Here is a 24,102-nt window from a genome sequence, read left to right as displayed (position 1 = left end):
CTTTTGTTTTATTTCCTGGCCCCTAAATAACTGTGTACCACAGGGCACAGACCTTAAACCTCTTTTCTTCTTAAACATCTCTATTTTCACTTTGCTAATGATCTGTTCTAATTTCACAATGTTACATAACACCTACAAACCAGTAGCATCAGTTTTGTATTCCTCATCTAGACTTCTCTTTAAACTCCCAAGTCTTCTAACTACACAATTAAGAGTTCCTTCTATTACAATTAGTTTTTTTGATGTACTAAATATTTCCAATTAACTATGGCCAAACAAAACTAATCTTCATCCAGACTTCCTGCACTTTCCCACCTCTATAGCTCTATTCCTCTGAGTGTTCAGTCCAAAACATACTTAATGCCATCTTTAATTCTTCCTTTTCTCATATTTCCCATATTTAATTAACTAGTCAACAAATTCCACCAAACCTATCTCAAATCTATCTAGCAGCTAGAAAACAACAAAAAGTGCCATGGGATACAAAGAAGCTTTAAGTTAGGGTGGGGTAGTAGAACATACATAATATGAAAGCAGAAGAAGGAATGGTGGAGATTAAAAAGGAAAAAAAGTTTAAATAACATGGGACAAGAGGCTAACCAAAACTAAGTGTGCATGGGAAAAGCCATAAGGAAACCTAATACTTGATAATAAAGAAACTAAGCAACAAAAAAGATAGAGACTTTGAACAGGGGTATCCTGCATAGGTGGAAGGCTGTTTTCAGAAGCTATGAAGTTATTAATGAAAGAGTGCCAGGGATGTACTAATTCCACTTGAGGTGTTGGCTAGGAAGGCCCTAAGGATCCCAACAATGTATGCCACTTCCTACCAGAATTACAAGACAAGATTCTATTGAATATACTACATACTTGGGTGATAGAACTTACAGAAATCAAACTAGGACTGAAGTAGAAATTTCCTCTCAGCTGGTTAGTTCAAGAAAATACTCTGCAAGCTTCTAGAGAAGAGTTGTGTTGCTCATCATACGCACTATCAACTTAATAGACAAAAGTGGCATGACTCTAGGGGGTGACCAACAACTTTCTGATTGGGTTTGAGGCTCAGTCCATGTAGGGGAAAAGGGCCAAGGAAAGAACACCCTGCTCCTGACTTGACCTGAGACCTGGGTCAAGGAAAAGCGCCCTGACCCTGACTTGACCCTAGGAACAGGGCTTGAAATCCCACCAATCCCTGAGCACAAAATCCCACAATCCCCGAGCTTGCCCCAGAATCAGACTACAAAAATCCAGCAATTCCCAAGCCAGCCTGGAACACCCCCCCCCCACACACACACACACACACCACACAGAAACCCTATATTAGTTCTGTACTCTGTTCAGTTTGCTGCTGTTTCTCACCCTAGAGGCAGCCACCCTCCTGGTTACTTCCTTCCCAATAAATCTCTCGAGTGAGGTTTGTCGTGCACTGTGGCACTGTGGCACTTTTACTGGAGCAAAGCCTAGCTATAACAACTTTCACCTGAGCAGAGCAGAGCAAAGCTACACACTTTCTCTGGGGAAACGTTCCCCTAGGGGAGCAGAGTTGTTATACTTCGGAAGGCCTGAACAGAGCTGTAACACTTTGCTGGAGGGGAGCAGAGCAGAGCAGTTACACTTGCAATGGGGAAACCTTTCCCTGGAGCAGAGCTGTAAGCTGCTATGCTTACAGTGACTCTGTGGTGTTCCTTGGCTCCCAACTGCCAGGGGTACCTTTCTCCTGAGCTCCAATGCTTCAGTTCACAGAAGAGAATTCGTATCTGGTACTGTAAATTTGTTCTAAAGTTCATGACTAGGAAAGTCAGAGACCCTAGTAAGGAAAGTCCTGTTGGGATGTTACTTTACAAAATCAATTTGATGTGCCTAAGAAAGTCTCTTCTAAATATCTCTGTTTATGTGGGCGGGCGTTGGTGGCACATGCCTTTAATCCCAGCACTCAGGAGGCAGAGGTAGGTGGATCTCTGTGAGTTCGAGGCCAGCCTGGTCTCCAGAGGGAGTGCCATGATAGGCTCCAAAGCTACACAGAGAAACCCTGTCTCGAAAAACCAAAAAAAAAAAAAAAAAAAAAAAAAAAAAAAATCTGTTTATGCCCACACATTACTGCTGCTGGTCAGGGAAGCTTCAGTCTTCAGTGAGAAGTGGCTAATGCAGAAACCTGATTGGTCAATGTCTGAGGGTAAGTGCCTAACTGAATGCTCAGTTACAAATGAGTTATCTGTATCACCCACTCCCCAAGGCTCAGGGAATATTACAAAAGAGTGGGTGTTAGAGGGGGCAAAGGAAAGGGATGGGATGTTGTGGAATGCTGTCTTCCAAGAATCACACACCAATGTACTCTTGAACACTCAGAAGCTCTAATTACCTATACCAGATTGGGCCTCTCAATATTTCATCATGGAGCAGGAGGGTTCATGAGATTCTGCTCCTCTCTAAGAGCTATGGACATTTAATGATTACTGTGGGAGGGAGAGACATTTTCTTCATCGATGAATCCACTGATGAGTTGCTTGAATCTTATACATAATCCCTCATCCACATTCCTATAAGTAACCCTAATTAAACTCATTGGGTCTCTCAGAACACCCATAAATAAAGACATGGAAGTAGAAGGGGACTCACTGAGAAAATGAAGGGGCTCAGAAGCAATGGGAGGGGAATAAAGGAGGGTAAAGGAGGAGTTAAATATGGTCAAAATACATTGTGTGTATGAAAATTCCACAATGAAACCCATTGCTATGCATGATGTTTACAAAACAAATTTTTAAATGTATTGCCCAAGTTAAAATTTAATTAAAATTTGAATTTATATATTTTGTAATAAGGTCATTCAGAATTATTTTACTAAGGAGTGTGGGGATCCTTCTTTTTTTTTAATTGAGCTAGGCTAGGAGAAAGAGAGACATGACTCAACGGTCACTTAAATGTTGACATGTCACATCTACCAAGCTTTATAAGATTACTTTGATATCTTTTCCCCCAAGGAATTCATGACTTTTATTTCAGTAAAGAACAGAGCTGACAGACACTGGCTTTCCTTATTAAGATGTGCCTTTTCTGTGAGAGCTCAGCACACTTATCAGACCATTCCAAACCACATCTCTGCTGTAATAGTGAGTTGGATGGTATGTCTGTTTCAAGTAAGTTACTTACCAAGTCCTAAAAGATCAACAGTGGGCTCTGCAGCATTTTTCGGGCTGGTGCTTTTCTTAGGCTCCAATTGTTGATCTTCTTTCTTCTGCAGCTTTGAAGTCAATAATTAGATTGATTGATTATTTTATTAATCAAACAAATACTTTAAGTTTTACTTATGCTTAATTTTCACGAAGTTAGTATAAGGACTCCTAGAGCATTTATTATTTTTTAAACATGTAAACATGGTCTTTGAACTTACAGTGGTAATTCTTATACAATAGTGAATACAGAAATTTAACTCTAAATGAAATTATACCTTTTCCTCTGTTGCTATATATGTGATAGGCAAATGAGCTACATTTCTATCTCCTTCTTTACTTTTTATTTGGAGTCAAAGTCTCACTAAGTTGCCTTCAACTCAAAGTCCTCAGCTTTCCAAGTATCAGAGACCACAGGACTGCATCACCAGACACAGATTGTTTACATTTTTATTTATTTTGTGTGGTATGTATAGGGTGTACATGCCATTACATGTGTGGAGTTCAGAGGGAAACTTTGAAGAGTAAGTTCTCTCCTTCTGCCATGTGGGTCCAGGGATAAAATTCAGTTTAGACTTGACAGCAAGTGTCTTTACTTGCTGAGTCATCCCACCAGCAAGTTACACTTTCGAAGAATTGAATCACGAATTATTTCCTAGCTACTATTAACTCTTGCTAGTTGAGGTGGAAGAGGAAAAGAAATTGACCACAAGTAAATGTCAAAATATTTTGACAACACTATTTCATTTCACTATTACCCTTTTGACAGTTCATATTCAGCTCAGAAGTGGAAAACAGTACATGTAGAATCACTGTACTTTAACTTACTCAGCATCTATAAACACCAGATGGAGAATTTGCCTTTTAATAAGACAGCAGTCTTAGTCTTAATCTGGGGGTCAAAAAACCTTTCACAGGGGTCACTGAAGACCAGCAGATCATAGATATGATGGCTGTTGGGGTGAACCAACACTTAACCCTGGTTCTAGTTGCAGGGTTGGTCAGCCTGCCAGTTCTCCCCTGTCTTCACCACCAGGGTGAGTTCTCCAGCACTGCCCTGGTGAGTTCACCCCTTGCAGTGATGAGCAAGAGGCAGGGCCAGTTCTCCTGCTTTTCCATCCTCAGGGTTGGTTCTCTCACACCTACACCTACAAGGCCAGCTCGACTGTGTTGCCCATGTGCAGGGGTCACTCTCCTGAGTGCTGCAGGACATGCAGGACCAGGTCTCCCACCTGAGGGGTGGGGATCTCTCCCCTGCCCATGAGCCACATGACAGATGAGTAATAGGAACAGCTCTCCCATCTGCCTCAGGCATTGATGGAGGGGGGGGGTCTCTGCAACCCATGCTGAGTAATGTCACATGACAGGTAAGTAATGTCACCCTTCTTGATTAATCCCCTTTTGGATGGTAGAGAATACACTGATAGTGCACACAGTATATTATTGGTCATAGTACATGCTGAGAAGTCAGGATGTTTAGTGGATTCTCAGTTTAGCCACTGTTTAACAGCTGTGTGACCAGTAATAAACTGCCAAGCCTGTATTTTTCAGATTCATGCAATGAATGAAAAGATTAATCATACCAAACTCAGGGTACTGTGAGTACTATGAAATAACATATTTAAAGGCTTAAAAATGATGCTTGCAACGTTGGGCACTCAGTAAGTTCTAGATGGTTTCATTCTTTTCAGCAACACATTTAATTGTTGAGTCATAAACCTTGATGCACTTAACTGGAGGCTTTAACTCAGTGAAACTACTTTCTATCAAAGCATTTACTGACAAGATACTTCCTCACTTTCTAGTTAAAAAAATTCTAATTTACAGAAAAGGACTGTGAGCTTGCATGGCTACTGAGCAAAAGCCTTTCTTTCATTAAGTAGGAAATGAAAGCTTTGCACATAAAGTAATTGGATTTTTTTTCCTTATTTCATTGCTTCACTTCCAATAAAACTTTAAAAAGACTTTAAAAACATTTTCAGAAACTCCATGGGGAAAATGTTTCCAATTTACCACAAAGTCTGTAACATACCTAAAACATGACTTTCTGCCATAATGCATATATACTCTTTATCATTTCAGTTATTTTAATAGTAACTAAGAATTAAAAATCTATTACAACTTCAGCAGGTTCCTCATGCTAGACTTCAGGGTATTTCAGAATATAGTTATTTAACTATTACTGTCATCTTGTATTACTTTCTAGAAGACAATATCTTAGCTACGCAATGCTTTCTGGTTTAAACTATGTAAAATAGTAAGAACACAACAGACCATCTTAGCTGTCAAAAGATAAAAGTTCTTATCCTAAGCTAATGATTTGCTCATTTAAAGTTAGCCTTTCAAATGTCCAAGGTACACTATCTGCTTATTAGTGTCAGTCAACTGTGTTGATTTCTATACATAGCACAGTTGCTCAAGGTTTGTTGGTTTGTTTTTACTGTATGTATGTGTGGCAATACTGTTTGATGAAAACTCAAAGCAGTTGTTACTGTCATACAGTATTCAAGAGAATATAAAGTATACAATCATTCTGGAAATTCTAGCAGAAGGGTTCAAGGTGGAGATATGCACACCCTGTGGTCCAAAATACATATAACTAGAAGACATAGCTACATGTATGTATATGCGTATGCTCACTAAACACTACAGGGGTGTTCATACCAGCTTGGATTCATCAACACCCCGAGTTCCAACACTACTTAAAACAGAATGATTAATCCCAGCACTCAGAAGGCAGAGGCAGGCGGATCTCTGTGAGTTCGAGGCCAGCCTGGTCTCCAGAGGGAGTGCCATGATAGGCTCCAAAGCTACACAGAGAAACCCTGTCTCAAAAAACAAACAAACAAACAAAAAAACAGAATGAAAAACAATTATGTATGGTTTTATACAGGCAAATGATGCTGTAGTAACATGGATGAACCCAAAGACAGTAAAGGTAGCATGCCTGATTCTACTTGCCATACAATTCAAAAGGACAAAACTCACTGGTATTGATAGAAAACTTAATAGTGATTAATGACAGAGTGCAGAAGCACTAGAGTGGAGTGCTGATCTGTGTGTGTTCTGCTTGCATAAGTGTGTAAAACTGAACATTTCACAGGGCTCACACAGGAGTCACATGTTATAAATCAGTGAAAATGATATTTTTAAATCTGCACTTGTAAAATAAAATCTCTAGTTATCAAATGTCACTTTTAGACCGACAAACATTTTTATTGATTGCAAATTTTTATTTTGTGTGTGATGTACATGTATGTTCACATATTTGTGTGTGTGTGTATGGAGGCCCAATGTTGACACTGGGTATGTTCCCTGGCCATTCTCTCCCTTACAATATAATGAGGCAGAGTCTGTCACTGAGCCCAGAGCTTGCTCATTTAAGTTAGTCTGGCTAGCTGGCTTGCTCCTAGAAATCTGCCTCCTGTGCCCTGGGCCTACAGGCAGGCTACCATACTCACCTGGCTTTTACATGGGTACTTAGGTCTTCATGCTTCTTCAGCTAGTACTTTAAGGATGGAGCCGCCTCCCCAAGTCATATACACATTTACATAAAGTTTTAAGTTTCTTCCCAGCATGGTGGGTACACCTGCAACCAAACACTGAGGAGGCCAAGGGAAGAGGACTGCCAGAGTCCAAGGCCAGCATGGACTATAGAGTGAGACCAGGCCTTAAGAAAAATACTTTTCCTTGATTCATTTTTCTCTCTCTCACATTTAACTTTTCCATTCTTTTCTTGAGTGGTATAGAGATGGAACCCAGTGCCTTATCATGACAGGTAAATACTACCATTGAGGTTATATACCTAGCCTGATTTTCATCTTTAAAAAGAAAGTGTTATAAAATCTGGAAAGTAAGAAGGTCATTTCAAGAGCAATTTCAAGTGTACCTACAGTAATATTTTATACTACTGGTTTTAACAGAAAAAGAATACAGGAGTCAAGCTTAAGAATCTACAAGAACTACATCTAACAGTTATTGATTACACCTTTGAACTACAGCTATTAGTTGCATGATGATTTGGTTTATTTAAAAGGAGGAGTATGCAAAATAGCAAAAGGGAGAGTAGAGATTAAAAGAATTTATTTAAGAATACTTGGCCAGACACTGAGGTACTTGCCTATTCTCCCAACACTAGGCAGAGGCAATATGAGTGAGTCATCATGAGCCATCATGCCTCAACAAAACTAAACAGGAGATCATTCCACAGTGGGGGAAAGTATGCTTCTAATCAGCTATTGTAGGAAATCGAATCAATTCGTTGTTTATAATCTAATGAAGTGGAAGAAAAAAAAAACTAAAAAACCCTGGCTGGAAGTTCCTCTCTCATTTCTTCAATATTAAAATAGACAAAGAAAAGTCTTCACAAATTGTCTCTAGTTTCTAGACTACAACATTCCATTGCTATTAACATCAAATTGGGTTTCTTCTCCATTTTCCTTATTTACAGAGCACAAAGATCTACTATGATGCTATCTTTATGTTTTTTATACAGAATGTATACCTACTATGTGTTCTACTATGGAATAAACTAAAAAGCAGTCTCTCTCTTTCTCTCTCTCTCTCTCTCTCTCTCTCTCTCTCTCTCTCTCTCTCTCTCTCTCTGTGTGTGTGTGTGTGTGTGTGTGTGTGTGTGTGTGTGTGTGTGTAGAGTGGAATACAAAATAGTGAGCATAGATAAACTATAATTGCACATGACTGACTCTTACAGATAAGCAAAATATAAAAGAATATTCATGGTATTGTTATTCCTAACAGAAATAATTAAGCCATACTATTTAGGGATTCATAAAGATCTGGTAAAGGTATTTTTAAAGATGCAATTAAGGCTGGGGATGTAACTCAGTGATATAGCTATGTTTAGAATGTGCATGCCTCCTAGATTAAATAAACAACATCACAAGAAAAACAAAAAGATACAACATAATGGTTTCTTTTTGGAAGAGTAGACATTTTTCTTTGGAAATGGTAGTGGCTATATAGTTTTTGAGTTTCTGGCCTAGTTCTATTTCCTACCTTCAGTGGTGTTATATAGTTGGTAATTTTGCATATAAATTGAAAATTGCATACATGCATACATATACTGTGTGTAAAAACTCAGGCATAGTTCTAGGCATAGATAAGTTTGTCAATAAAGCCAACTAATAATGACAGTGTTATTTTGACTACTCCTTTTACTCTTTTTACTACAACTACACTTATCTCTCCTCTGTGAACTTCAAGTGTCATATAGAAATACCAGATCAGAAAGATTATGATGAAAAAAAAAAATGCCTACTTGTGGGGCAAAGCTTCTTCTATTGTGCTAAGTTCTTCCAGTTTCTCTACAGATGCTTTTAAATGTATCATCTTTCCAACTATATCATAGGAACTCATAGTTTTCCCTTCTAAGTGATTTTTCTCTCAGCAATGTTCTCACTGTCAGCCTCAGGAGTCCTGAACCTCTGCAGGTTGAGTAACAAAACCAAGATGTGAAGTGAGTTTAATGAAACCTGTAGGCTGAAGGGGAAGCAGTAGATGTTATGGGACAGAATATTTGTTTAAATAAGATGTGTTACATTTGTGTTGCAGAATAATTGTTTAACTATATAAAGATTTGTCACATTTGTTTATGCTGCATATGTTTAACTATGCGAAGATGTGTTGCATTTGTTTTACCTTGCCTGTCTAAGGCACCTGATTGGTCTAATGAAAAGATGAACGGCCAATAGCTAGGCAGTAGAGTAGGCAGGGATGCTGAGCAGAAAGAATAAGTAGGAGAAGGAATCTAAGCTAAAGAGAGAGCAAGGCAAAAAGAAAGGGAGACACCAGGGGCAAGCTAGCCAGGTAGCCACCAGACACAGAGGAAGCAGGAAAGTAGACATACAGAATGAAAGAAGAGTAAAAAGCCCCAAGGCAAAATGCAGATGAAAATAAATGTGTTAAAATAAATTAAAAGAGCTAGTAGGACAAGCCTAAACTAAGGCTGAGCATTCATAACTAACAGTAAGTATCCATGTCAAGATTTGGGGGCTGGTGGTCCTGATACAGGTAGATTATTCACTATTCACACACTCTGTAAGTTTTCTCAGGGTCCTTGTATAGAGACACCATTCTGAAATAGCTGCCGTTGCTCATTTTCACAGCAAAACACAAAAGGGATTTGTGTGCAAGGGCACAAAATATTAGTCACTAACAAATTTGTACTACATGTTAATGGTGAACTATCTTTTTAAAGGGAGAAAACATGCTTTAAAAGTGATCAAGGTTGTGTCTTGGTAAGTACAACAATAAGGCATCATATAATCATCTCAACTTTTCCACTATTTTTAAACAAAATATAAAACTTAGCAGTGATTTTAAAATTCCTTTGTAACCAAATAAGAAATTAAAATAGATCTCATTCATAGCTACTCACTGATGTCTATTGAATTGAAATTTACAAGGAATGACTTAAAACAGTTATTAGGTTATAATCACCAATTTAATTATTCCTTCAAGAAAGTATTATATAATATTTAGCAAAAAAATCTAATTTGACAAAAGGTAAGAACAGAATTTAGTAAAGTGTCACTAAAATAACATTTAGTACAAAGTACAAAGTATTTTGAAAAAATAAAATAATGCCATGTAGCAGGCTAGTCTTATGGGTTTTAGCATGGAGTAAGTTATTGAGTAATCTATGGTGCAATAGTCTTTCTCTGTAACCTTGGAATAACAATGCTAACAGGATTTTGAGATGAGAGGTATCATTTTACATGTAATTACACAATACATCACCGGAGGAGGAGGAGGAGGATGAGGAGGAAGAGGAGGAGAAGGAGAAGACCCAAACATGATTTTAAAAAACAAAATATGAGTCTGTTATGTAATTATAGAATTAAATAATACATGATAAAAATAATAAAATCAAGTGCACAGCAACATGACCATGACCTCGAGGAAAAGAAAATGTTATCTCACTGGAACATTTAGAAGGCTTGTATGGAAAAGGTGAAGGGAAGATGTCTAAGGTAAAAGATTGGAACAGGAAAGCTATCCTTGGCAAAGTAATTCAATGAATATGGAAAGCAGAGGTACGTGACCATGGTAAAAGCTAAACGGTATCAAGAATGAAAGGAGAAAGCTAGGAAGTAGAGAGAGATCTATAGTGGACAATCTTAACTTCTACATTGAGAAGCAGGAGTCTTGGATACTTAGTAGCTATTCAATGCTCAAGACTAGTTTATAACTTGTTGCGGGCATAGATCATTCCAATCAATGACAAGAGGAAGAACCAATATATACTTTTATTATGCCCTATAAATAGATAAACACTGTAGCATGACACTTATGCCTCAATAAAATTGATTTTTTTATATTTTCAAAAGCTAAAATCAAGCACATTGCCTTACTAATCATTTTCCATCCATGTTTCCACACATGTACAATGAAACACATTCAAAACCAAGGCACCATAATTATACACCCAATCCCTTTACAAATATGGGGTACTCCTTAAGTCTAGCTTATCTTTCACACCTTTCTTACGTATTACTGCCAAAATAATTTTGCAAGAATGCCTCTAAATTAGGTGCACCACCTCCTTTGGAAACCCAAGTATCACCCAGGTGATGCCTCACATCAGCCCAGCACTTAAGAGGCTGAGGAAGGAAGAGCTAAGCATGTGGCCTGGGAACCAAGGAGATGGCACAGCAGATGTCTGCTAAAGATGTCTGTTTCCAAGCCTGATGACCTGAGTTCAATCCCTAGAACCCACATGGTGGAAGGAGAGTACCAACTGCAAGTTGTCTTCTGACCTCCGAACACCTTGGTGGACATGCATACACTTGCTAGAGCATATACACATCAATTCAAATGCAACTTGAATTGCATTAAATTTTCTCAGGGTCTCAGGGAATTAAAAACTTAAGAAAAGAACTTGAGTCAGTCTGAGCTCTAGAAGGGAGGAATGAAGAGAGAAAACAAAAACAAAGTATATTCCAGAGTCTCTCCTCAACCAGGAGAATAAATAAATAAGATATGAATTCAATCTGCCAATCTGACCTTACTTTGCACTACTCTTCATATACAAACACAGGTTTGTCCAAATTCATTTCCGGTTTCCAAGACCATCCAACATCTTTCCTTGCACATTAAAACTACTCTGCTTCAAGATCTAGCTCATGTGTTATAAGCATGGGCTCCTCTCAGAGCTTTCTCACATGACTCTTTCATTCTGTAAGCTTCTGTTCCAGTTTCACTGTACATGACAGCTAAAGTCACCATTCTCAGGGTCACTCAGAGGAGAATTCTTGTTTCATGAGGCTCTCAGATGATGTGAACCCACAGCTGTAACTGACTGGAAACCATGTAAGAAGAAGGTAATGCTAAATACGAAGCGTTAACTGCATAATTACTTGCTGAAAGGCTAATAACCAGCATTTCATAAATACCAGAAAGTCTTTAATATAGGCATATAATAAGATGATAATCTTAGATTACTTTTTAAAAAGAAATTTTACCTTTTCAGTTGTTAGTGGTTTGGCAGGCTTTTCTGGCTCCTTTTCTCTCTTTTTCTCTTCCTTTTTTTTTTCCTTTTCTTTCTAAAACATAGTCCAAAGTTTTCATAAGTTTACTTTTTAAAACAGAAGTTTTTAGTTCATTTTTATAGTATTAGTCCAAATAATCATTTGAGAAAGACAAAAATATCAAGTGCTTACATTATCCACATACTACTGAAATCTGAAAGTCAAAAGCAATTTCATTTTTTTCATTGAAGTTACATGCTAATGACAATACAGAGGATTAATCAAAATGTCAGGAGTGAAACAATTCAACTTCAGGGTTTGTTTTAAAGAACTCAATTCAGCAAATTCTCAGTACATGTTTACATCAGGCTATACTATATATTTTCTTTTTGAGACCATGTCTTACTATGTAGCCCTGATGTCCTAGAACTCAATCTGTAGATCAGGCTGGCTTATTATTCAAGAGATCTGCCTGCCTCCACCTCCCAAGTGCTGGGATTAGAGGAGTGGGCCACATGCCCAGCAGTACAGACGTTCTTTGTGATATGAATATAATAATACCATGTCAGAAAAACACAGGAGTTAAAATAAAAAGTCATCTTAATTTCAAAAGTAACCACGAAGTATTTTCAGGCTGCTAACATAGTTTTATGTTTTTAAAAAGAAGTACAGAGATTTTCACATTAAAAATACTAAGGACAGTACATGGGGCCAGAGCTAAATGACTGGTGTAAGTAGTTGGAGTAAATTACAATAATGGTAATATTATGGTGTTCACCATTTGAACTCCAAGAAGAATTAAGAACAGTAACAACAAATCTTAAAGGTCAGGAAACAGACAGACAGACAGAGAGAGACAGAGAGAGAGAGAGAGAGAGAGAGAGAGAGAGAGAGAGAGAGAGAGAGAGAGAGAGAAGGGGGGATAACTACATATAACTTAGTCAAAATATCTAAAGACCCAATCTGTAGCTGCCATGTATAAATTAGTGAACAGTAGTAATTCCTAGGCTATAATGTGAACTAACAGAACTTCAAAGGACTTAACCATTCATATAAATTTCAAAAAGGACAAAAAATATATTCTTTTGAAGGTAGTATGCATACCAGTATAAAATTAGAAAATAATAAAACAACTTAAAGCACATACATACACAAATAAAAACACAAATTGACAATGATGATAAGTGGAAAGGTCAGGATGCTAATTACCTCTAAGCAGGAAGAATGAAGTGATTAAAAGAGAGTAAGATGGGAGCTTTTGAAGTGACAATAGCATTCAGTTTACACAGTATTAGTGATAGCTATATAGTGATTGCTTAAAAGTATTCAAAGCCAAATTTAATGCATTTATTTTAAAAAGGTGTTAAAAACCTCAGACTATTATAAACTATAAAGCAGGACACCAATATGAGAAATTTAATTTCAATTTCAGCACTTGCAGCAAAATATAAAAGGGGGGAAAAACCCTCAGCATTGGTCCCAAATTAAAAATATAATTATAACAATTATCTTTATAGCATAAATAGCAATGCCTTCAACTACAAGCTTAAGAATAGCAGCAAATTTCTAAAGCACTTCTGTTAATCTTTTACAGCAAGCAGTGTAACAGTAAGTTGGTGAATACATTTGTATACAGACACCAACAAATAGTGCATGTGTAGCAAAATGAGAACACATGGCTAAATTTCTAGAACCTGTGTGTTAGTATTTATTGTCAACTACAGACAGCCTATAGTTAGCTGGAAAGACGGAATTTCAATTGAGGAACTGCCTTGATTGACTGGTATGTGGCGGTGTCTATGAGAGATTGTCTTGATTGATGAGGAAGGACTTAGCCCACTGTGAGAGTACCACCCCTAGAGGTGGGGTTGGGTTACATGAGAGTACAAGCCAGTAAGCAACCTAGAAAGCAGCATTCCGCCATGGGTTCTGCTTAAACTTCCTACTTAAGTTCCTGCTCTAACTTTCCTCAATAATGAATTGTAACCTAGAAGTGTAAACTGAAATAAACCCTTTTCTCCCCTAAGTTGCTCTTGGTCATGGTATTTATCATAGCAACAGAAAATCAAATTAGAACAAACTGGATAAAAAAAATATATTTAAGGCTCCTTAGAACAACATTTCTCAAACCATCTGTTTTAATCATGCTTTTCAAGAACAAAATAAACGTAACAAAGTTGTACTTTCTGAATACCTAAAGTTCAATGGATTTTAATTACCAAATGAGTATATATCAAAATGGTCTAGAACAAACAGAAGACCATCTAGGAAGCAGGTTATTTCTCAGAATACTTTTCAACTTCTTGGAACTTCAAACTAAAAGTAAAATTTATATTTGGCTCAACCATAACCTAAAGCAAATCTTCATTTCCAAAATACATCTATGCACACTTCCTTAGTGTCTAATTTAATCTTTGCAAAAACTGTCCAAAGCAACTACTGTCATTACTCAAGTACAATGGAGCTTTACTTGCTGTTATTCCTTAGATTACAGCTGATATTTACTGAACCTTTATGTGCTAGGCAGGCACTGTTCCAAACTCATTTCATTCTCACAACAACTTTATGAAGTGAGCAATTATCCCTACTTTATAAGAAAAAAAAAAAGGAGCAAACCTCTTATAAATTATAAAATGTGTTCCAGACATAATTAGTAAGGGTTAGTGAGAAAAGCTGGCCCATGCTAATAGGCTAAGTAAGTTGCTCCTTAACCTCTCAGAGCTGTTAGTTACTGCTATGGTTGGAATGTTTGGGGCCACTTCAAAATACATGTGTTGAGACTAAATCCCCAACACTTTGAGACAGTATGAAGAGCTGAGGGCCTTTGGGGTTAGTGTTCTTGTAAAAAAGGCCCCAGAGTGAGTCTTACCCATTTCCACAGCAAGGTGTCATTCTATGAATAAGCAAGTGGGCCCACACAAGGCACAGGGCCTTGGTCTTGAACTTTACGGCCTCCAGAACTGTGAGAAATAGATTACTATTGTTCATAAGCCACACAACACATGGTATTTTGATACAGCAGCCTACAATAACCAAGTTATTTTTCAAGGAAAACATCACCAATAAAAAAGGCTCATATCTTAATCACTGTGATTGGTGGGTACAAGGAAATCACCCAAAATAAATGTACTTACTTACATTCAATAGAGGGAAAGCAGTATGACTTGATTCCCTTTTATACTAAAATTTCAGCCAATGAAATACAGCTGATTCCAGTTACGGCATAATGATCGAGGACTGGAAGCAACATTTAACAGGATGGAATATAAACTAGGATCAAGAGTCTGACCCAGAGACAACTCTTACCCACAGGATCAAAGCTGTTGGGGGGGGGGGGAGACAAGCATGGTGGCACACACCTGAAATCCCAAAACTCACCCTGAACTACATTGAAGGAAAGGCTTCGAACTCCCCCAGTGCCAATAACTCTCAGCTATTGTCATGGAAACGGCTTTCCTCTGGTGGTTCAGCACTCTACGCAGACCTGAGATTCCACCTCTCCTACCTCTTATCTCAGCGCTGTGTCCAAATATCTACTAGATGTCTGTAACCTCATACTTAAATGCCCAACTTTGAATTCACCTCCTTTTCCATTATTCTCTTCAAATCAGATCCTTTTCTTCAACTTATCTCACAGGAAGTAGGGAATGGACTCAGCTCACCAGGTATTAAAAACACCACATAGTCTACCTTACCATCTCTCAAAACCACACTCTTCTCTGTCCCACTTTAGCAGATTTCTCTGTCATTTTATTCCCAAATTAAGCCTGGTTCTTGAGCCTTTTCCCTCACTCATTACAACAAAATTCACTTCCCCAGAAGCCAGTAAGTAGAACAGTGCTAAAACATGAAATTCTGATCCTTCACCTCTTCCCCTTAAAACTCATCATTAAAGTACCACAGCCTTCAGAATAAAGACCAGTCTCCTTCAGTGGATTCTGAAGGACTTTCCCCCACTTCTCTCCCACTCTTCCCTCTTTCCTCCATACCATTCACGCTGCCAATCCTTAAACACAGTACTTCAACCATACTTTTTTCACAAGCTGCTTTCTCTACCTAGAATACCTCCTGATCCTTATAGCTAATGCCTATTTAAGAGTATAAAACCCCTCAGAAGTATATTTTCTATATTAGTATTAGCAAAGCTATCTCAGTCACTGCATAAATACACTGCATTATAAACTTGTATGGTTGTATAGTTACTTATTTCCCCCCACTAGACTATGAAGTCCACAAGGGTACAGGTGTATCTTATTTGTCTTTGTCTCTCACAACTCTAGCATGTCACCTATCAAGAAGTAGACACAGGCAAACAATCAAAAGAAATTAAAACTCTATGTGCACACAAGACTTGGAAGAATATATAATACAAGACATAAGAATACTTATCTTACTACCTCCACTCAGAATATACCCTAAAAAATCATCACTGACATTTCTAAAGTCATAATCCCATAAAATACGTATTTTTTCCTATATGAGAGTTGATATTGCTTCAAAAGAAAAAGAAAAGAAATTTGACATTAGCTTTCAAGTGCTTATAGTAACAGCACCATAATCAGAAAAGATTTTTTTTGACCAAAGACCCAGAGATCAGAGAATTTAACAACAATGTATCTTTAAAGTTCATCTATCTTTAAAGTTCCTATAAGGTAGTAATGAATATAACAACAACAACAACAACAACAAAATGCTTAATGGCTACACATAGTAATAGCCCCCAAATCAGTCACTCTCAAATTAAATACAGAATGAAAGAAACTTTACTCATGCCAATAGCAAAGGACAAGATTCAGTAAATTAGTGTATCTGACATCTTTCAATCTGGATATCATTCCAAACATGACTTCTACTGGTGTTCAGAAATTGTAGCCTGTGAGAGGAAGCCAACCTATCAAGGAGCACCACGAATGCACATGTGGAAAACATTACTATACCTCTAATTTGTTTTTATCACCAGCAGCTTGCAGAGAAGGAGAGGATACCAAAGGCTGGAGAGGAGCATCAGAAGAGGAAATCTAGATGTGCAGATGCAGAGTTAGGAGGGAAAAAGAAGAGAAGGTGGTGATCAAAACTGACAAACACCAGAAAGAAACAAACACGCAAATGTTTCCGATAAAAAGCAGTTTAAAGAATTTTAACAAAGCAAAATATTGCCAAAGATTAAGTGTCTGTGTGAAATATTTAAAAAGACATAGTAAAGATAATAATATATATATATATATATATATATAATTACATTTTACTGGGCTACAAAATTTAGACTCTAGTTAGACAGGATCAGAGCAAAACTATAATTTTCTGATAATTCATTTTCAGTCAAGGTTACCACTGAAACCCTAATAAAAGTTTTATGCAAAGTAGGAGAGTAAACATTTTCGTTTTTGCTGATAATAACTTTAGGAATGGAAAATAAAGCAGGGGAAATAGTAAAAAGTAATCAAAATTTTTAACTTGATGTTTAAGAAAGCAGAAGCAAAGACTGGGTTAATGTAACAGCTAAGTAGCAACAAACTTATAACAAAGTAATTTATTCATGGCCTCCATGAAGCTGAGCATGCCAACAGAAGTCCCAGGGCTGCACCTGCTGGGTTACCCTAAAGCACCGATAGTCATATATAAGGAGGCCATTTACACACAAAAATGGAATTCACCTGAAAGCTTTGCACACCAACTTCCTATCCACTTTCTTTTTTTAAAACCACAAAAATATAACTGAATACATTCATAAAATGCATGCCAGATCTTTAGAACCATAAAGCTAACATCTCTATATTTCCAAGTCACACTGGTAGTGCCTATGGGGATTTAGAGGTGGGCTGTTATGAAAAATCAAAATATTACTACAAGATCCCAAGTCCTTCTTCAATCTTCTAATTATGACTGTAGTTCTTGAGTCACTTTGGACATTTGTTTCCCCCTTGCACAGTGTTCAATCTGGTTTAACTGTGTAAACTAGCCATTTTAATATTAGAACAATCCTCACATAAAAGAAAATGTACAGCACATAAAATGTAGTCTTTCCATTAAGGAAAGGTCAAACCAGCCTGGAGTGGTGGCATACCCAGCATTCAGGACACAAGGAAGGCAACTGGATCTTTGTGAATTCCAGGCCAGAAAGGGCTCCATAAAGAGATCTTGTCTAAAAAAAGGAAGAATCTGGTCAAACTGTACCTTAGAACCCAACTTAAGGCTGGTTGTTCCTAGAGATATTTATTGAAATTTTCATGTAAAATGGGATTTAAAACATAAGATCACTTAATAAGGTAACTTGTATCACAAAACTTTTTTGTACAAACTTGTAAAAAAAGAAAAACAAAAATATAAATGGAAGAGGGGTATTCAGAACATCAAGAAACAAAAACACAACTTATTGTAACAGTGCTTGTTTTCCTGTTCAGAAGGTGAAGAGAGGACAAAAGAAACAAACTAGGTACTCTTGAAAGTTCGAAATCTCTCAAAACCATGTATTTCTCATACTAACTACGCTACAGAAAGAGTACTACTGTCTTCTTGGCTTAGTCTTCCTGACTTCCCCAAACCCTTTCTGCATACTAAGTTATTCTCACATGCAAATCTGAACTTAGATAAATTACACATATTACACAAGGACAATGTCCAAAGTCCTTAACTAGATCACACCTATAGGATCCGCCTTTCCTTCCCTGCTCTGGCTACACTCTTGCTATTCAGTCACCTACAACTTTTCCTGGTCTCAATTCTCTAGCCTGCCTCTAGCAACTTTTAGGAGCCTCTGCTCTTCTTATTCCCACTAGGTGAAATGCCCACACTTTATAAGTTCTTTCCTTTTGATTTGACATGGCTTTTTCTGGGAATCCAAGTTGGCCTTGAACTCACTCAGTAGCCTAGACAGTCCTTGACCTTGGGATCCTTTGGCCTCAGCCTCTAGACCAGTGGTTCTCTCCTTTAGAGTGGAACAGCCCTTTCACAGAGGTTGTGATATCTTGTATATCAGATATTTACACTAAGATTGGTAAATAGGGCTGGGTGTTGGTGGTGCATGCCTTTAATCCCAGCAGCACTCGGGAGGCAGAGGCAGGAGGATCTCTGTGAGTTTCAGGCCAGCCTGGTCTACAGAGCCAGTGCCAGGCTCCAAAGCTACACAGAGAAACCCTGTCTCCAAAAACAAACAAACAAACAAAAAAAACCAACAACAACAAAAAAGAAAAAAAAGATTAGTAAACAGTAGCAAAATTATAGTTATGAAGTAGCAATGAAATAATTATTTGGTTGGGGATCACCACTGTGTTAAAGGATCACAGCTTTAGGAAGATTGAGAACCACTGCTCTAGACTAAGATTACAGTCAGTCAGCACCACCTGGGCTGCCTATTGAAGGCATTCTTTTAACTGAAAAGAAATGGCTCCTAGCAATGAAGACTCCCCTCTAGCTTCACTCTCATTCCAATGGATTCCAGCAGACCTTGATTCACAGGTACATTGAGGCTGTGGTACAACACTTCAGAAAACAACAAAGCTCACTGCTATTGTTACATTGTAGTTCATTACTTTGTATTTTGTCACATTTTGAAATATTATTATAGAAAATCAAGAATTAAATCAGTACTTTGTTTTAAAATTGTCTTCCACAGGAAAATAGGAATATTCTTAAAATAAAAAATCAAATTAAAATCAGTAGCACATCCTGATGATGCTAAAAATAACAGGACACAGATAAATTATAAAAATAAGAAATTAAAACAAATTAGAGCTATTTAACATAAGGAGTTACAGCCACATAAAACTCAATGATCATGTAAGATATGTAAGTATATCATGTAAGTATACAACTACTGTCTGTATACAAATGGTCTCACTTCTTTCAAGAAATAACTTAGATATAAGGAACTCATATTTTGTTCCATATTTTTAAAGCCTGATATAACCTCTTCTAGGTATTCTAGCTGACTTTGAGCATGTGTTACATGTAAATAACTTTTATGAATTTTTCTGGATTTTCATTTCATTAGTAATACAAACTTGGGAGTATATAATCTTTTATTTTAAATTTTGTTACTTCCAGGCCTACAAAAAAAAAACCTAAGAAAATATAGTATCAGTGCCTGTATAAATATTACTATCCATCACGTTAACAACACACCATGTTTGTTCTCTGTGTTACACACATTCATGAACATACACATTTAAACTGCCAGATTTCACTGAACTATTTGAAGTTAAAAATACCATGACACTTCATCCTAAGCATTGTCATTTTTACCACATTTCCTATAAATGAAAGAATTATTGTAACAAATGTACATAAAAAGGAGAAAACCAGCTCTCATCCAAAGATAAAACTCTTTAAGAATTAATGCATAACCCCAACTTCCAACTTGCTAAGAATAAAAACCCAAAGTAAAAGAGGTTTAGAATTCCACATTCAGGTTTAATATGAAGTAGTATATTTTATAAAATATTCTAAATAATATTTTATATGAAAATTCATTAAGTATATAGTTAGTTCACTTCAGGATTAATGGAGCCTTAAATTCAAGTGCATTATTAGTATCATTCTCAACAATTGATGTTAATTTAGCCTTCAATAGCTTTTGTCTATTCCACCCACTGAAGGTGTAGTTCAGAGAACTACAAGAGTTATCTCAGTTCCATATCTCTGGGTCTCTGGGCGTTTTAATGTTTGGTTCCCTGTTGATGGCTGCTTGGGGAGCTTAGGAGGTGTGGTCATGAGATCGCTAAGATTTGTGACATCTCCAGCTGGAGCCCAGAGCTCTCAGCCTTCAGCTCCTGTTGCCCTGCCTGCCTGCTGCCATACTTCCCTAGTGTGGTGATAGATTTTAATGTCGCTGGAACTGAATAGTAAGCCCAAAATAAACCCTTCCTTCTATAGGTTGCCTTGGTCATGCTGCTTCACCACAGCAAAATAAAAGTAACTGAACAGGAACCAAAAGAAAAGGCTAGTTTATTACATGAAAAATGAGATGAAAGCTACTGTCTCAAACTGCCTGACAAATGACTTCATGAGATTAACTACTTTAATCCTTGCTTATTAAATAAGGAATCAAAGGCCCAAAAATTGATATCAATGATAAAGACAATTAGCCTTATATAATTACCTGAGAAGGGAAATTTTAATCAGAAATAAAAACTAAGTAGAAGCAGTTGATTAATATATTTGATTCCCACAGTAAGGTAACAACTATTACCATATGCTTATGAATAATCAAGGGAAGTATCCAGCATTACTATAGTATAGTTTCTTGGGAAACTATTCATGTTTCAACAAACCCAACAAGTTTTCTTTAGCATTTATTTCTCTAATTAGAAAGTAATTTTATGTTCCCCTCTTTTTTTTTTAAACTGTTGGCTTTGTCTTCTTTTTAATTACAAAATTAATTGCTTTAATGAAAGATCAAGTAATCTGAACCTGCTCTACATTACAGGTTCTCAACTTTATGTGACCAAAATAAAATAAAATAAAATAAAATCTACAGCATGGTCTTGACCCCTTTACTCATCACTCCTCCCTCTCTACAACTGGATTCCAGGAATTCGGCTCAGTGCTTAGCTGTGGATCTCTGCTTCTGTTCCATCAGCTACTAGATAAGGGCTCTAAGATGGCATATGAGGTCTCCATCAATCTCATTATAGGGGAAGGGCATTGGTGGCGCATGCCTTTAATCCCAGCACTCAGGAGGCAGAGGCAGGTGGATCTCTGTGAGTTCAAGGCCAGCCTGGTCTCCAGAGCGAGTGCCAAGATAGGCTCCAAAGCTACACAGAGAAACCCTGTCTCGAAAAACCTCCCCCCAAAAATAAATAAATAAACAAATAAATAAATAAATAAATAAATAAATAAATAAAATAGCCTCCCTACTATTGCTTAGATTCTTAGTTGGGGTCATCCTTGTAGATCTCTGGACATTTCCCTAGTGCCAGACTTCTCTCTAAACCTATAAGGAATGCCTCTATTAAGGTTTCTCTTTTCTTGATCTCTATTCCTCCTCCTACTCAATCTTCCTGATCCCTCATGTTCTTCTCTTCCCCCTCCTCTTCTCCCCTTCTCTTTCTCCTAACCCCACCCCACCCCCACCCCCCCCACCCCCGGCTCCCAATTTGTTCAGGGAATCTTGTCCCATTCCCCTTCTCCAGGGTGACTGGGTTACCTCACTCAGGATGATTTCTTCTAGTTCCATCATTTGCCTGCAAATTTCAAGACCATGCTGGGGAAACCCACAGAAACAGCTGACCTGAACAAGGGGAAGCTCATGAACCCCAGAATGACAGCTTGAAAACCAGCATAGGATGGAACCAGGCCCCCTCCATGTGGGTCTCAGTTAGGAGGCCTGGGAAGTCTATGGGACCCTTGGTAATGGAACAGCATTTATACCTAATGCACGAATGGACACTGGGAGCCCATTCCCCACAGAGGATACTCTCTCAGCCTGGGGGAGGGGGGGCAGCTAGGCCCTGCCCCACATGATGTGACAGACTTTGATGATCCCCCTCCAAAGAAGGCCTCACCCTTTCTATGGAGCAGAAAAGGGATGGGATGGGGGTCAGTGGTGGGCATGGGAGAATGGAAGGGAGAGGGAGCTGAGATTGACTTATAAATAAGATTGCTTCTAATTTAAATTTAAAAAGGAAAAAATCCCAATATTTAAATAATTAGGCATATGCAACAATATATTTTACAATAAACAAACTGAGCTATATGTTATATGTTTAAAATCTACTTAACATCAGTTGGTAAAAGATGAAGGTTTTACTTACATTTGTAATAGCTATAGCATTTTTATCATAGTATTTCTTCTTTTCATATTTATCTCTGATGAAAAATTCTACTGCTCTGAAGACAGATAACTTAAGGAAAACAGTGAGTTCAGTCACATGTACATTTCCCTTTATTCATTTCCTCTCCAAACTAATTACCCCACCCTATTCTGTACAGGTCTGTAACCTGCTTTTCTTCCCCCCCACCCACCACAGAAAGTGCACATATGTCAGGAAAACTCATTCAAAAACAACTAAACAAACAAACAAATCAACCCAACTTGAAAATAAAAACAACAGTATAATTCTTAATTCCAACTCCACCACCACTTCTATCACTAAACTCTCGATTTACCTCAGGTTCATTTTGCAATAAACTGTCATCCATGAAGTACTCAGAATATACCAAAGGGTGCATGCTAAGTGCTGTACTTATGGCTATTTCCACAAGATAAATGAAGAGTTACTAGCTCAGAAATGATTTTTTCCCCTACCTTACCAACTATATCATAAATGGGTGAAACTCAGAATTTCCTACATATTAAAATAGTGCCCCCCCCTTTTTTTTTTGCAAAGGTGAGGAATGCAGAAGTTCAGTAACTAAAACTAAGGTTTTCACTTGTAACAAGGAAGCTTTTCAGAAATTATCTAAGTAGTAAGAAATATTTAAAAATCACATGAGGCTAAAATTGATGCTGTTTCATAAAAATAGTTAACAGAAAACTAGAATTTTTTTGGTTTTTCAAGACAGGGTTTCTCTGTATTGCTTTGGAGCCTATCCTGGCACTCATTCTGTAGACCTGGCTGGCTTCGAACTCACAGTGATCCACCTGCCTCTGCCTCTGCCTCTGCATCTCGAGTGCTGGGATTAAAGGTGTGTGCCACCAATGCCCGGCTAGAAATTTTTTTTCAGTTCCAATGAAATCACTTAAAGGGCTATGCCAGTTTTGGTTGCTCTCAGTTCCTATGAACCCCTTAAAGCAAAAACACTCAGAATGTGTGTGCGGTGCAGAGTGTGTACACATGTACAAATGTATTTGTGCAAAATACCAAATGCAAGCTAATTCTTCATTGTTAATTCTACCTAAAGTAAAAAATGAATAACTCTAGAGATCTGCACATTTTAAGGAACAGGTAAATATTTTAGGAATTTTTCCATGAGTATATCCATGTTTTAACCAGTCAACTCTGTATCTACAAGATTCCATGTAGTCACAGAAATGTTGTAACTTAGTGGATATAGCTAAGTTCTAACTAAAGTTCACTTGTAGAAATAGATCCTTGGTTCAAACATTTATGGTCATTCATGAATTCTATCCTAATGTCAAAGTACAACAAAGATGGATTTAAAGGACTGGCAACATGACTCAGCAGGTAAGAACACTTGCCACTAAACTAACAACCTGTGTTCAATGCCAGGAACCCATATTGTAGGAGGAAAGAACAACCCCAACAGGTTGTCCTCTGACCTTCACATGTACCCCATTGCACACATGGACACAGATACTCAATAAATAAAGCATTTTAACATATTTAAAGAGGAAACTGTCTATAAACTGTCAATACAGTCAACTCAGCAATGTCAAAAGAAATTTTTACTATAAGTCTATTGATGCTAATGCCTAATTCCCAAAAATGATTTCCAATACGAAGTCACATTTGTGGTGCTAGTAGGTACCTACTATTAACTGGCAG

The 24,102-nt window shown here is 37.4% G+C and overlaps 1 protein-coding gene across 2 annotated transcripts in view; it reads right to left on the bottom strand.

The window, feature by feature from the left end:
- The window catches only part of Smap1 (small ArfGAP 1), an 80,771-nt gene that overhangs the window by 13,875 nt on the left and 42,794 nt on the right, over positions 1–24,102 (bottom strand). Inside the window, exons 4-7 of one of the 2 annotated variants that reach the window (XM_027392808.2) lie at positions 22,408–22,483; positions 16,594–16,674; positions 11,651–11,731; positions 3,148–3,238 (exon numbers count right to left, since the gene is read on the bottom strand). In XM_027392808.2, the coding sequence (XP_027248609.1) occupies positions 3,148–3,238; positions 11,651–11,731; positions 16,594–16,674; positions 22,408–22,483 (329 nt within the window). The remainder of the gene's footprint in view (positions 1–3,147; positions 3,239–11,650; positions 11,732–16,593; positions 16,675–22,407; positions 22,484–24,102) is intronic. The other variant, XM_027392807.2, reaches the window with a different exon arrangement.

The sequence above is a fragment of the Cricetulus griseus genome, assembly GCF_003668045.3.
Source record: "Cricetulus griseus strain 17A/GY chromosome 1 unlocalized genomic scaffold, alternate assembly CriGri-PICRH-1.0 chr1_1, whole genome shotgun sequence".
Classification (NCBI taxonomy): Eukaryota; Metazoa; Chordata; class Mammalia; order Rodentia; family Cricetidae; genus Cricetulus; species Cricetulus griseus.
The sequence above is the reverse complement of the archived record's forward strand: the minus strand, read 5'-3'. Positions and strand labels throughout refer to the sequence as shown.